Source organism: Talpa europaea, assembly GCF_964194135.1.
Source record: "Talpa europaea genome assembly, chromosome: 13".
In the NCBI taxonomy this organism is placed as follows: domain Eukaryota; kingdom Metazoa; phylum Chordata; class Mammalia; order Eulipotyphla; family Talpidae; genus Talpa; species Talpa europaea.
In genome coordinates this window covers 43443445-43457879 of record NC_140080.1, presented here as the reverse complement: position 1 = coordinate 43457879, position 14435 = coordinate 43443445, and the positions used below count along the sequence as shown (strand labels likewise).

The following is a 14435-nucleotide window of genomic DNA, read 5'->3' as shown; positions in this document are numbered from 1 at the left end:
CTTTGCCAACAAGGAGGCATCAGAGGGGTCTACATGTAGCAACAGTGATGAGCTCATAATAGGCCATAGAGTCATCACAAATGACCCCTTAGGATTGCCTGCTGATCTGCCACCCCAGGGTGGGTAACACACACCCGAGGCGGCCACTGTGCAGTCATCCATGGTGTTATTTGTAAATTGGCCTCCTGGCCACGACCCCAAGGGGCTATCAGAGCCACCCAGCGCATGTGGGGAGCCTTTACAGTCCAGGGCCATTCCCAGTCCACAGTCTGCCCTGGGTCCACTCCAGTTGAGGCTGGCAATAAAAAGTTGCCCTGCTGTCCAAATCAGACTTTAACAAAATATCTGAAGTTTGTACAATTGAATGCGAACAGCAGCACAATGCAGCAACATCTCCACTGGAGTCAGGCCGCCCTTCCTGCACTTCTCATTTCATGTTTGTAGCACATCCCACATATGTCGGGTCCACCCGGCCAGCATCAGAGTGTGGGCAGTAGCTCTCAGTCCTTGCTTCAGCAGGCTGTTATAACGCTCTCTGATCCCTGCAGCTTTGGGATTATAGGGAGTGTGAAACTTCCATTCAACACCCATGTCGTTGGCCCACTGCTGCTCCTGGGCTCCTGTAAAATGAGTCCCTTGGTTGCTCTCCACTACCAGCGGACGTCCATATGCAGCACACAGGCATACCAGTGCTGCCAAAACTGCCTTTTGGTCCACATGTGCAACAGGGTTAGCTGCCAAAAACCCAGTAGCGGTGTCCACACAAGTGACTGCATACGGTTTTCCATTTGGAGTGAGGTAGTACTCCAATGATGTCAATCTGCCAGTGTGTCAGGGGTACCTGCCCCCGCAACCCCTGGCCTGTAGATGCAAAAGGTCTCCAGGGGTAAGTCCTGGAACACACTACACATTGTTCACAAACAGTCTGAACCTCCTCTAAAGGTATGGGTAGACCCCAGGGATGCACAGTGGCCCACATTGTCCTTTGCCCTGCGTGGAGCAAGAGTCTGTGCAGCCACTGCACAACATCCCGCCCCGGAGCAGTTTCAAGTCATGGAACCCAGGCTAGGGTATTTGCTTCATTGCTGCCTGGTGAGAGGCATGTCCCAGTGGGGCATGTCCCATGACATGATAAATAGTCACGTGCTTCTGATGCCCTAGATCCCATAGATCTTTCCATAGGGCCTGGCCCCATAATGGCCGATGCATGACTGTACAGTCCTTTAGATTCCATGTGGAAATCCACAGTGTCAGGCACCAGTACACAGCCCAACTGTCAGTAAAAATTACTAGAGGGGAAGGTTCATGGGCCACGACCATCCATACAGCTTGCAGTTCAGCCCATTGGCTGCTCTGTCCTGTTCCAGTTTCAAACCAAATAGTGTCCGTTTCTGGGTGTACAGCTACAGCTGTCCAAGAGGCTGGCTGACCCCAGCTGGAGCTGTCCCTATACCAGCCCTCTGCTGGAATCGGTGCTCATCCCTCCTTGTAGGGACTAGCTTCAAGTTTGGCTTCTACACAGGCTTCTGAAGTTAATTCCATACTGACATATCACCGGACCAAGAACCTCCTGTAACTCTGCCCTTAAGGGGCTAGTTGACAGGCTGCAGTGTTGCTCTAGGTATGCCCCCCCACTTCACCAAGGTGGGAATTTGAGCAGTACCATTATGGGGCTTTGTCGTCCAGTCCCATACCCATCTGGCTATTGGGTAAGTGGTTCTCACTAAGACAGGAGCTGAGGCAGTTATAATTTCATAGCTAGTAAGGCTGCATATGCCACAGCTGGCCGTTTTTCAATTAAGGAATACCTAACCTCAGCCCTCTTCCAGAGTTGGGACCAGAACCCAATACACTGTAATAGCCTCTGATTTCTGCCAGAGTGCCCTCCAAACCCTTCCTGAGTAACATGTACATCTAGCTTACAGGGTCGGGCTGGGTCAAAAACAAGGCCTGAGCAGTCCTTAGTTCATTTGGCCGTCGCAAATGCTGTGTCTGCCTTAGCTGACCAATCCCACCTGGCCCCCTTATGTGTCATCACATACAAGGGTCATAGGAGTTGGGCCATGTGAGGTATAAATGCCCTCCAGTAACCCAGCAGGCCCAGAAAGTCTTGCAACTGCTTCACTGTAGTTGGTGTGGGGTAAGCTTATACTTTATCTATTACAGCATCAGGAATAACCTTTGTCTTACCGGACCAAACAACTCCCAAGAACATAACTGACAGTCCAGATCCCTGCAGTTTGCTTTCGTTGATTGCCCAGCCGCATGTTTTCAGGCGTGTCAATAGGAGAGGTACTGCCTTTTCCAAATCTGCAAGAGAGTCACTAGACAATAAAATGTCATCAATGAAATGATACAAACTCACTAAAGATGACCTCTCTCACCAGGCCAAATATGCTGCCACCAGCCCGTGGCACAGAGTAGGGTTGTGCAGGTCTCCCTGTGGAATCACAGTAAATGTCCATTGCCAACCTTCCCACGTGAGACAAACTGGTCTTGACTCTCTGGAGCTATATCTATCAAAAAAAAGCATTTGCCAGATCGGCTACAAAATGATACATGCCTAGCTCATGGCTCAGATATCCATCAAGTCTCCCACTGAAGGCCCTGCAGCATGCAAAGGGGGAACTACCTTATTTAACTCATGATAACCTATTGTCATGCACCAAGAGCCACTGGGCTTCTTCACAGGCCACACCGGCGAATTGTATGGGCTGTGGACAGTACGCAAAATGTCCACTTTCTTCAATTCTGATATTGTGCCCATAATTTCCTTGTGGCCTCCAGGCAACCGATATTGCTTGTTATTAGTCACTGCCTAGAAACTGGCAGTTGTATGGGCAGATGCTTAGTGTGTCCTCTCACCACTGCCTTTACCACACGCACTCTAAGGCGAAACTCTCCAGCTGTGGTCTCAAGCCATAAGCCAAGTAGTACATCCACCCCCAGGATGCACTCTGAGATGGGTGATACATATACTTTTTACTCATTCGGGGGTAATCACCCAGTCCCCAGGGACAGTCTCACTGCTGTCACCTTGACACTCTGGACTCCATAGCCATCAATGTAACAAACAGACCCTTGAAATTTTCCTGGATTTCCATAGAGCAGAGTACATTCTGCTCCTGTGTCTACCAAAGCCAAAATCTTTGCACGTTAGTCAGGGACCAGTGGATGGCAAGTTCCACCTGTGGCCTCTGGTCCCCGCCCGTCCCCTGTAGAGGGGTTCCTTGGCCTTCACCCTATTCAAAAGTGATCAGGCCATCACCCAAGAATGGGGTTTGCAGCAAGTGGTCTTCCAGGCGCAGGGTGCGCACCCGAGGTCTGAAGCTTCCAGGCTTCCCCTTAGCAGCAGTCCTTCTCACGGACATGAACCTCTGGTTTTCTTGCAGCTGCTTCCATAATTCTAACAAATATGCATTGGGTTTCACGTGTATTTTGGTACAATCTATACCTGCTCTCACTAAATCTGACCACATTAGGTTATGGGTAACACTAACAGGTTCTGTGATGCCAAGAGGCTTTCTTGCCCTCCTTGGCATTCCTTTTGGTTGTTCAACAGCTCCCGGTATTCCTTCCTGAGTTTGAGAGTGCCGGCTCTCTGACTTCACCCAAGCTAGCTGTCATTGTTGTGACATCATATATTTGTCGTCCCACATAGGGTGCGAGAACTGCCATGAGGGATCCAAATGAGGATGAGGGGGCACTCTTTAATACCAAATCTCTCATCATCAGGACCACAAGTATTCACATTGAACATGGCCTGCCGCATCCCCAATTCCCGAAGTACCTGTACCAGCTCAGTGTACATCTGTCAGCTGCTTATTGTCTCTGGCACAGCTCCTGCATCAGCCCATACTGCTCGTATGGCAGTCATTATCCATTCCAGCAGGGTGTAATCGTCCTGGCCATGCCACTGGCTGTTCTGCAGCCTCTGTCTCAAGGATGGGTGTAAAGTCACTGAGGCCAGTCTCTCCATCTCTTGTGCTATACAAACAATCTCAATCCAACCCAGGTCCCACAATGGTAGCAGGCAGGCTGCCAAGGGTTCCCCTGGCTTCTGTTTGCCCAAGTCCACCAGTTCCGCCTGGGTGTGTGGTTGGTAGGTTGTGTGGTCGGTGTGTCATTTGCGGTGGCCCAGCAGCCTCACACCCTGGGGCCATGAGTCGCTGCCACTTCATTTTCTGAGTCACCACCGGGCAGGCCCGGAGCATGGGACCAGCCTCCTCCTCCTCCTCTCCAGAGGAATCTGGCATCTCCGGAGTCACAGGTAGGTTTGCCACCGCTGGCTGAGACTCAGTCAAAGGGCCAGCCTCCCTCTCCTCTCCTGAGGAGTCTGGCATCTCCGGAATACCGGGTTCAATTCTCCAAACTTCTTCCTCTAGAATCCTCAAACGTTTTTGCAGTATCCACATCTCTTCCCACATCTCATCCCATACTTGCTGGATTCTGGATGGCTCTTTGCCTAGACTCTCACAGAGCTGTGAGAAACACCCAACCCACGGCCCCTGCCATCTCGCGGGCACTGTATCCAACAAGGGTCTCTTCTATTTCATATAGGGCCTGTTCCAACTGCACCAGGGATCCATCTACCTCTGGCCATTCCTGGGGAGGTGCCCACTGGGAGGGGAGGCTGGCCACAAAGTACCATCTGCTGGTGGCCAGCCACCCGGCAATCACTCCCCAGGTTTCAAATGGCTCCATACCCATCTGCGTCATCAGTCCTGCTTTGACCCACCCTGCCATCTACGCCAAATGTAGTGCAACCACCCCATACCAGGGAGGTTCATTACTGGTTCTAGCAGCTGTGTTGATGTCTTCATGCTCTCCGCTGTTCGTCATCGCCATACTCTGTCGTGTTTTGTCACTTTCCACTGCACCACAATGCACTCCTCTGCGCCACACCACGCCACGAACTCCACATACGGCACACAGTGCCACGCCATTTGTCGAGTGTGCATACACAGTGGGAGGGTGGAAAAGCCTGAGGCTTTTCCCCCCTACTTACCCCACAGTCACATTTTAAAAGCCTCTAAATCCCAAGACACTCTCTATCAAGTTTCCAGAAATCTGTGTTACTTGTAAGGAAAATAAGTTAATGAGTCCATTTTTCACTTTCAACAACAGGTAGCCCATAATTGAAACGTTATGTTTTCCAACTTTCAGATGTCCAAAAAACAACAGTCTTTCCATTCACAACAAAGCATCAGTTGTGTGGGTATAGGCACTCAACAGTATTAAGGATGCTAGGAGGCTCGGTTTTCACTTTGCCAATGGATCTTTCAGTCTTTTGTTTTTTCCCATCTCTCTGCCTGCCTGCCTGCCTGCCTGCTTGTGCATATGGCCCCTGGCTTCAGCATTAAACCCATGTCAGACACCTTTAAGTGTAAGGGCCAGAGCAGGATCTCCATGACCCAAGCAGATGGGTAAAGGAGAGTCCTGGAGCCCACAGTGGCTTTCTTAGGCTTTTATTGGATTTTACCAGGGACACAGTAGGCAGGGGAGCCAGGGAAGTGGGATGCTGGCAGGCCTCCCAGCCCATGGCGAATCTTCACTCTTTCTGGGGTCTCTGGCATTCTCTCGTGGTCTCTTTCTCTTCTGCTGGTTCTGTTCCACCCTCTCACTTGTTCTCCTTCTTGCTCTGTTCCTCTGGCATTCGTGACGCCACCTTATAGGCCCAGTCTCAGCCCAGGCCCAGCCACCTATGCATGCCCACACCCTACTCCAGGTGTCCCCTATCAGGCAAGCATTTATTCTAATGGTGGGAGGGCAGAAAAGCCTGATACTTTTACTTTTCCTACACTAAGGCCCCAGGATACTTTTTCTGTTTGCCTGAATTGATGAATAACATGTCCAGCCTGAGATGGTCTCACAACAAATGGTGTAATCAGCAGGAGTCAACACAGATGGACGAAGGAAGCTAAGTGGTAGGACAAGTGGCATAGATGGCCAGGATTTCATGCAGATGGGTATGGAGCCCCCTGAGACCTCGGGAGGGATTGAGAGGTGGCCAGCCATGAGTGGGTATTACATGGTGGCCAGCCTCTTTACTCTGTGGGCACCTCCCCATGAATGGCCACAGGTAGACAGATCCCTACCGTAGGTAGAACAGGCCCTGTATGTGGTATGGGAGACCTTGGGCAGGCACAGTGCCTGCGACGGGGCAGGAGCTATGAGATGGGTTTTTCTCACACCTCTGCAAGTGTCAAGGTCCAGGAACTGCAGAATGAGGTATATAAACTGCTGAATGCTAAAGGACTCCTAAGAGGAAAAGGAGGAAATTGGCCCCTTGCTCCAGTGCCACCTAGTTAGTTGTGACACAGAAAATGAATCAACAGCAGCATATGTCCCCAAGGGATCAGGCTGCTGGGCCACCAGAGATGACAGTGTTCATCGCGTATCACCCATGCACTCAAGCTGAACTGGTGGAATTGGATAAACTGTTTGGTCAGAAACCAGGAGAGCCTTTGGCAGCCTGACTGCTGCGTTTGTGGGACATGAGAGTGGATAGAGTCATTTGCACAGAACAGGAAATGGAAAAACTGACCTTAGTGACCATCACCCATCATTGTGATACAGGGCAGCAGGGGGCACTAACTGACTAAGCTCACTGCCCAAATAGTTTACCAGTCACTCTCTGAGTTCTTCACCAGCACGCACAATTGCCAGACTACTCAGGCTCAGAGAACAACAAAGTGATTTTTTAGCAAACCAAGGAAATACAAAGAGTTACTGAGACCAGTAATGGCCTTTTACTCATCCAAAGCAGCGTTCAGTGTTTCTCAGTACTAACAAAAACACTTAAAATGGTCTCTTCCTGCCACTGAGGATGCACAGTTCCTCTCCAGAAAATAGCCCACGTGTCTAAGATGGCATCTTCCTGCCACTGTGGACATGTGGCAGTCAGACTACAGGCCAGGTTCCAACTCACGAGACCAACAGACGATACAACAGGAGATGCTCCATGAGCTGTCAGATGCACCATCAAAGCACCAGACAAGCAACACTCAAAACAGCAGCCGCCGAAGAAACCAACAAATGGCCACACTCATGTATCTCAGCAAGACGCCTGGCTCTGAGTCTTTGCCTTCTCCACCAGGCCGCAACAGCAACAAAACCAGAAACAGTTGTATTTGCTCTGCTACTTGCAAAGCCTCCAAATTTTGCCTCTCAAAACATCAGTTACCACAGTCAAATGACAACCACACTAATGCATCTCAGTAAGATGCCCAGCTCCTGGGTCTTGGTCTTCTCTGCCAGGCCACAATAGCGGTAAAAATGCAGTTTTAGTTGCTCGGCTACTTGCAAAGCCTCCAAACTCTTCCTCTCTGAGATTGGCTTCTGGAAGCCTCCACCTTCAGAGACCCACCACAGACCTCTGTAAGACGGCGCGGTGGGGACCCAAATCCTCTGACCCTTCACTGAATCCCAAAATCTGAATTTCAGAGACCCAATCCTCTGTGCCCCTTCTGTAATACCTTATATTACTCATCAGTTGCTTCACCCCACTTTTCAGCATTTTTCCTGGGGCTGTCTTTACCAGCAACGCCCTCCAGAGGGCACCACCTATAACAGTCTTGGCTTCACCCACAGGTTACAGTTGCAACAGCAAGTGCAAAACAGCCAGTGGAATGGCCAGGATGCTCACACTCTGTCATGATGGTTAAAGGCTGTTGTGCGAACAGTATGGGCCGATGCAGGAGACATGCCAGAAACCGTGAGTGAACGGCAAATACACACTGAGCATGTGCAGGAACTTCATGAACTAGGAATACAGCAGATTATGTTTAAAGTACACACTCCTGGCGCCAACAGAGAGTGTTTCAATGACGGAATGAGGGGTTTGGTACTGCAAAGGGGCCCTTCATCCTAATTTGGGTCCCTCATGGCAATTCTGAACCCTATGTGGGATGCTGAATTAATGATGTTGCCACAATATTAGGAAGGTTGGGGAAGCAAGAGCACACACTCTCAGAAAGGAAAATAAGTAATACTGAAACAACTGAAAAGGATGCCAAAAATGACAAGACACCCTCTAAAATCACCTATGCCCAAAGGTGGGTGATTCTGCTGGCAGCACATGTATCTACATCTATCTACAAAATAGATGCACAGCTTGATGCATACTGGCAGGAGTTATGGAGAGGATTACAAGGTCAGAGATTCACTCCCATGAGAGGAGGGTCTGTTGTGTAGGGGAAAGCTGGGGACCCCAGGCTCCAGGCATGTTCCCTGTGCCTGGAGGACAATTTACTGCAGACCCTGGCCCTTGGGGAGGACCTGTTCAGTTTTGAATAGGATGACAACCAAGGAATCCATCCACAGGGGACGGGCAGTGACAAGAGGCCACATGTGGAGCTTGCTATCCACTGGGCCCAACCCATGTGCAAAGGGTTTCATCCTTAGCAGAAGGGCACCAGAGCTTGCTATGAACGTATCCCCAACTACGTGCAATGGGTTGGCTTTAGTGCAGGGGTCTGTTTGTTACATTAACGGCGTTGCAGACCAGAGTGTGAAATTGGCAGTACTGAGACTACCGCTGGAGATCAGGCCTTTACCCCCAATGGAATATAAAGTGATGTGTCGCCAATTCCACAGTCCATCCTGATGTGTGGCTGCAGACAACAGTCAGAGAGTTTCACCATAGGGTACATGTGGTAAAGGCAGTGCCATGTGGACAGCTGAGCGTTCACCAATAAAACTGCCAGTGCCCAGGTGACTGAGCAATGCTAAACAGTATCGGTTGCCAAGAGGCCACAAAGAGATTATAGACAAAATAGGCCTGCTTAAAGTGGGCATTGTGTGTGCTACCCAAAGCCCCTACAATTCATTGTGTGATTGGAGATGAAGCCTGATGGCTCTTGGCACAATATGGTAGATCACCATGAGTTGAGTAAAGTGGTTCCCCCTTACATGCAGCAGGGCCTTAATGCCAGAATTAATGGGTCATCTGAGCCATAAGGTGGGCACATATCACTTTGCAGCTGATAGATCTAGCTCATGCTCTCTTTTCTATTGCTATGGAACCAGAGTCAAGACCAGTTTGCCTTCGCATGGGAAGGCTGGCAGTGGGCATTCACTCTGCTTCCGCAGGGACACATGCACAGCCCTTCTTTGTGCCATGGGATAGTGGCAGCTGATTTAGCCCAAAGGAAGAGGCCGTTATTGATGTCATTTTGTTGACCAATGACTCTTTCAAATTTGCAAAAATCTGTACCTCTCCAAAATAACGCACCTGAAATCATATGACTGAGCAATCAATGAAAGCAAACTGTGGGAACCTGGATTATCTGTCAAGTTCTTGGGAGCTTTTTGGGAGGATAATACTAAAATAATCTGATGCTATTATAGATAATGTGCAAGGTTACTCCATTCCAGCCACAGTGATGTAGATACAAACCTTGCTGGACATCCTGGGTTACAGGAGGGCATTTATGCCTCTTATAGTTCTGCTCCTATGGCCCCTGTGTGTGTTGATACGAAAGAAGGCTAAGAACTGCTCTGCTGAAACAGACGTAGCATTTGCTGCAGCTAAATGGACTATAAGGGGCACTTGGGCCTGGCAGGCCTTTGACCCAGCTCAACCCTGTGAACTAGACATGCTTGTTACTCAGGAAGGGTGTGGGTGGTGACTCTGGCAGAAATTAGGACAGCTACAACAGCCCATTGGGTTCTGGTCCCAACTCTGTAAAGGGACCAAGACTAAGTAGTTGTCTGAAAAGCAGCTAGCTGCAGTGTATGCAGCTTTACTAGCTACTGAAAGCTTAACTGCTATGGCTCCTGTCCCAGTGAGGAATACCTACACAAGGCCAGGTGGGTATGGGGTGGGGCAAAAAATCTCTACAGCCGTATTTTCCAGATGCCCAGTTTGGCTAAGTGGGGGCATACCTACAACAGAGAAGCACTCTGTCAACTAGCCCCTACTGGTGGAGTTGCAGGAAGTCCTGGTCCAATTATATATGTTAGCATGGAACTGACTTCAGAAGCCTGTGTGGAAGTCAAACCTGAGGCCTCCATTTGGGCAAAGGACATTGAATCCTTACAATGAGGAATGGGCACCCATGCTAGCAGAGGCCTGGTACGTGGGCAGCACTAGCCAGGCCAGCCAGCATCATGGAAGCTGTGACTATGCACCCAGAAAGAGATACTACTCTTTAATATGAAACAGCGACAAGACAAAGCAGCTAGTGGGCTGAACTATGAGTGGCATAGATAGTGGTGGCTCAGGAGCCTTCCCCTGTGGTTACCTGTACTGAGAGTTGGGCTGTGTACAGGACCTGATACTGTGGGTCTCCAAGTGGAACGTAAATAAATGGACAGTCATGTATTAGAACCTGTGGGGCCAGGCCCCATGAAAGATCTATGGGACCTGGGACTGTACTCATTACCATATCACAGGGCATGCCCCTTTGGCTCACCAAGGCAACAATGAAACAGACAACAATGAAACTGGCCCGGGTTGGGTGCGGTGGCTTAAAGCAGACCTGGGGTTGGATGTTGCACCATGGATGCATAGATGCTTGCTCCATGAAAGGCGAAAGACAATGTGGCCACCGTGCATGCCTAGGGTCTACCTGTGACTTTAGAGGAGATTCAGCTGTGAACAACATGCAGTGTTCCAGGACTTATCCCAGAGAACTTTAGCTCCCAGAGACCAGATGTTAAGGGAGCAGGTGCCCCTGACTCACTTGCAGATTGACATCATTGGATGGCTACAACTATCTGCTGGACACCAAGTATGCGGTCACCTGTGTGGACACTGCTAATGGTTTATTAGCAGCTTATTCTTGCTTGACACATGGACCAAAAAGTAATTTTGGCAGCGCTGACACCTAAGTGCTGCATATGGACATCCGCTGATGGTGGAGAGTAGCCAAGGAACCCATTTTGCAGGTACCTGGGTGGAACAGGGCTCATGGGTGCTGGATGGAAATTCCATGTACCCAAGAACCCAGGGCTGTGGGGATTATAAAGTTACAGTGGGCCACTGAAGAAAGGACTGAGAGCTACGACCCCAATTCCCATGCTGCCTGGGTGGAGCCAACACCAGCCAGCCTTGCTATGGACACTGACAAGAGGAGTAGGAAGGCAGCCTGATCTGGTGGGGGCGTTGCTGCATCACCACTGATCTCGTCCAACTGCAAATACAGAGTTCAGACATTCCACTAAAGCCTGAATAGGGGTGGCAGGGCAACCTTTTATTGCTAGTCCTGACCTGGTTGGAACAAAACAAACTATGGACTGGGTATGGCCCTTGCACAGTAAAGGCTGCCCGCATGCATTGGGTGGCTCTGATAGCTCTCTTGGGACATAGCCTGGAGACCGACCTAAATATAAGTCCTTGGGTAACTGTGCAATGGCTCCCACGTTTATGTTTTATCCACTCTGGAGTGGCAGATCAGAGGAAAATGTTAAGGGGAACATTGGAACATTAGTGTTGGCTCTGTGGCCTGCTATGAGATCTTTTGTGACATGTAGACCTCCAATGCCTCTTTGCTGGCAGAGCATGTGTGGTACTCGAGACCTGGGAGGCCACTGTTGCCAGCTGAAGTGTTGTCTTTTAACCAAAAAAAAAAAAAAAAAAAAGGCTTGTATACTGCCAGATGGGAAAGATCTCTCATTGCTGGTGCCAATAACCTCCCTGTCTTTTTGCCCATAGGCTGGTATGCCCAAACACGTGCCCTTACGCCCTAGTGGACAGGGCTTATTTACTCTGTTACAGTTTGTGTTGCTTCTGAAGGTTATGGGTACAGAGTTCCACACTCCTTACCAAGGGAAATTCGTGGAAGAATAACACACAGGTTTTAGAGTAAAACAAACCCAGAGGAGGTGAAATGTGAGGAAAATGGGGAACTCAGGATCTTCTTTGCCTCCTCCCTCCAGCCTCTATAGCCGTCACCAGTGGCTTTGTTTTCCTCCTAGGTTTCATTACCCACATATGATAGCATGTTCTGGCAAAAAACATTTGGGAGGCCAATCACGGGGCACGTACACCTGTGATGATGGACACATGGGCTGAGGACTGGGGTATAAAGGGGAGATTTGCAGGACTAGGGGGCTCAGTTGTTGCCTGCGTCCCTGCCTGCTGGCTTGTTTGTGAGTCCAGTCCCCTGACGTAGCATTAAAGGCATATAAGAGATACTGAAGCCTCCAAAATTCTGTTTCAGTTTGCATGAATCAGCAATGAACCTGCCCAATCTGGGATGGGTGCAAAACACCAGGTAGTAGTAAATAAATGACTAAAGGAAATTTTCTGTAATTTTGAATACCATAATTTCAGTAGACTATATGAAATTTTAAGTATATATATTTATATATACATATATATTATACTTAAATACATGACAGTTATAATATATGAGATGGAAAAATTAGAAAATTGACCTCTAGCACTGAATATACATTTAATTACCTTAAGGTGACCCACTCAGCACGCATTTGTTAATATAGTGAAAAACAAATGTCTTCTAATAAAGATAACATGTCATCTCTCAACAAGAACAGAAATGAAGAGATCAAACAGAATAGAATTCTGAAACCACCACTTTTCTAATTTTTTGTTGATAGGCTATTTTCCAAATAGATTACAATATTTGTTTTTATTTTTCATGTTTTAAATTAACAAACACTCTATAAATTTAAAATTATCAAATACATATATCTCTTTAATTTGATACCGTTTTAATTTAGTGTGCATGGGTATGTACTTTTTCCACTTTATTATACAAAATCAGATACTTTTGCCTATATGTTAAATCCATTTGATTCATTAATGTTTCCTTTGAATTATATTCCTTAATATTTCATGGTTGATAGACATGTGTAATATATAATTAGTCTCAACAAATTTCTTTAATTATTCATTAATTGAAAATGTATGTTTGCTAAATAAACTTATTTTTATTTAAATGATAGAAACAATATTCACAAAATGTTCTAAAATTTATCAATGTGACCTCAAACAAGAGATTTCAGAATGGGCAATCTAAAATCTAAATCCAGACAAGGGTATATTTTATATAATGTTTAATATACTGAATGACATTAGGACAAATGTGATATGTGTTTTTATATATGTTTAGAGTAAAATTTTCTTAACACTACTTTCCTAACAGCTTCTTTTATCTGTTTATTTCTAAGACTATAAATGACAGGATTCAAGAAAGGAGGAACTATGGTATAAAATACAGAAAGAATCATGTCTTGAATTGCATCAGAAGACACTGAAGATTTTAGGTACACAGAGATTCCAGAACTGAGGAAGAGTGATACTACAATGATGTGAGGGACACAAGTGGAAAAAGCCTTTCCTTGTTCTCTGGTTGGAAATTTGAGCACGGTAGAAAATATGCGACAATAAGACATTGTAATGATGACAAAGCAGGTACCATCAAAGAAAATGGCAGAGACAAAAATTAAGAGCAGATTGCTCAAAATGTTAGAGCATGAAAGCCTCAGCAAAGAGGGAATGTCACAAAAGAACTGATGGACCACGTTAGACTGACAGAATGACAGTCGGAGAGTGTTGCCAGTGTGCACCCCTGCATAGAAAAGACCACTAAGCATAGAGGCCAGCGTCATCTGGACACAGAATCTGTGGTTCATGATCACTGGGTAGTGAAGGGGCTGGCAGATGGCTGCATAGCGGTCATAGGCCATAAGGGTGAGAAATAGAAGCTCAACATACACACAATAAACGACCAAGAAGATCTGACTTCCACACCCAGCCACTGAAATGGCCCTGTTGTCAGAGAGAGAGTTGACACAGGCTTTGGGGACAGTGACAGAAATGAAGCACATGTCTAAGATGGAAAGATTCCTGAGAAAGAAGTACATGGGTGTGTGAAGATCCTGGTCAAGTGTGGTAACAGTGACTATTAGCAGATTTCCTATCAGGGTGGCTGAGTACATCAGAAGGAATAACATGGAGTGCAGAAATCTCAACTCCCACCTGTCAGCAAAGCCCATGAGGAGAAATTCAGTCAGCACTGTATAATTGGGCATCTTCTAGCAATTCTGAGCTGGAAAAAGAGATAAAGCCATAAAACATGAAAATAAATCCTTTATAGAAAATATTTCCCTCTATTTTGTGCAGTTGGTCTTTTTGTGTTCGTTATTAGTCCTTGAATTTCTTTCACTTACTACTACTCCTGGGTAAATAATATAACAAAGTGCTAGAATGCAGCTCTCAACCCATTGCCTACAACTTGTTCTCATTGATATTACTGACATTCCACAAAAATGTTCATGAGTTTTATTGTTTTGATTAATATTTAATTATTAATAAATTTATACACATATTGTGATTTAGTGATTATTTAATATGCAAGTTCTCAATTACACCTGTTAAATGTGGAAATTGATATACTACACAAAGTTTTCTTTGTGCTTTTTGAAAGCATATAGTCTATATTAGGGTTGGGAAGAAAGAAATA

The 14435-nt window shown here is 47.1% G+C and overlaps 1 protein-coding gene across 1 annotated transcript; it reads right to left on the bottom strand.

The window, feature by feature from the left end:
- Nucleotides 1–13068: 13068 nt before the first annotated feature.
- LOC311183296 (olfactory receptor 14C36-like) lies at nt 13069–14004 on the bottom strand (the record flags this gene model as incomplete). The annotated part of the gene is made up of 1 exon (XM_084252645.1): nt 13069–14004. The coding sequence occupies one exon, from the start codon at nt 14002–14004 to the stop codon at nt 13069–13071; it is 936 nt and encodes a 311-aa protein (XP_084108771.1).
- Nucleotides 14005–14435: the final 431 nt, after the last annotated feature.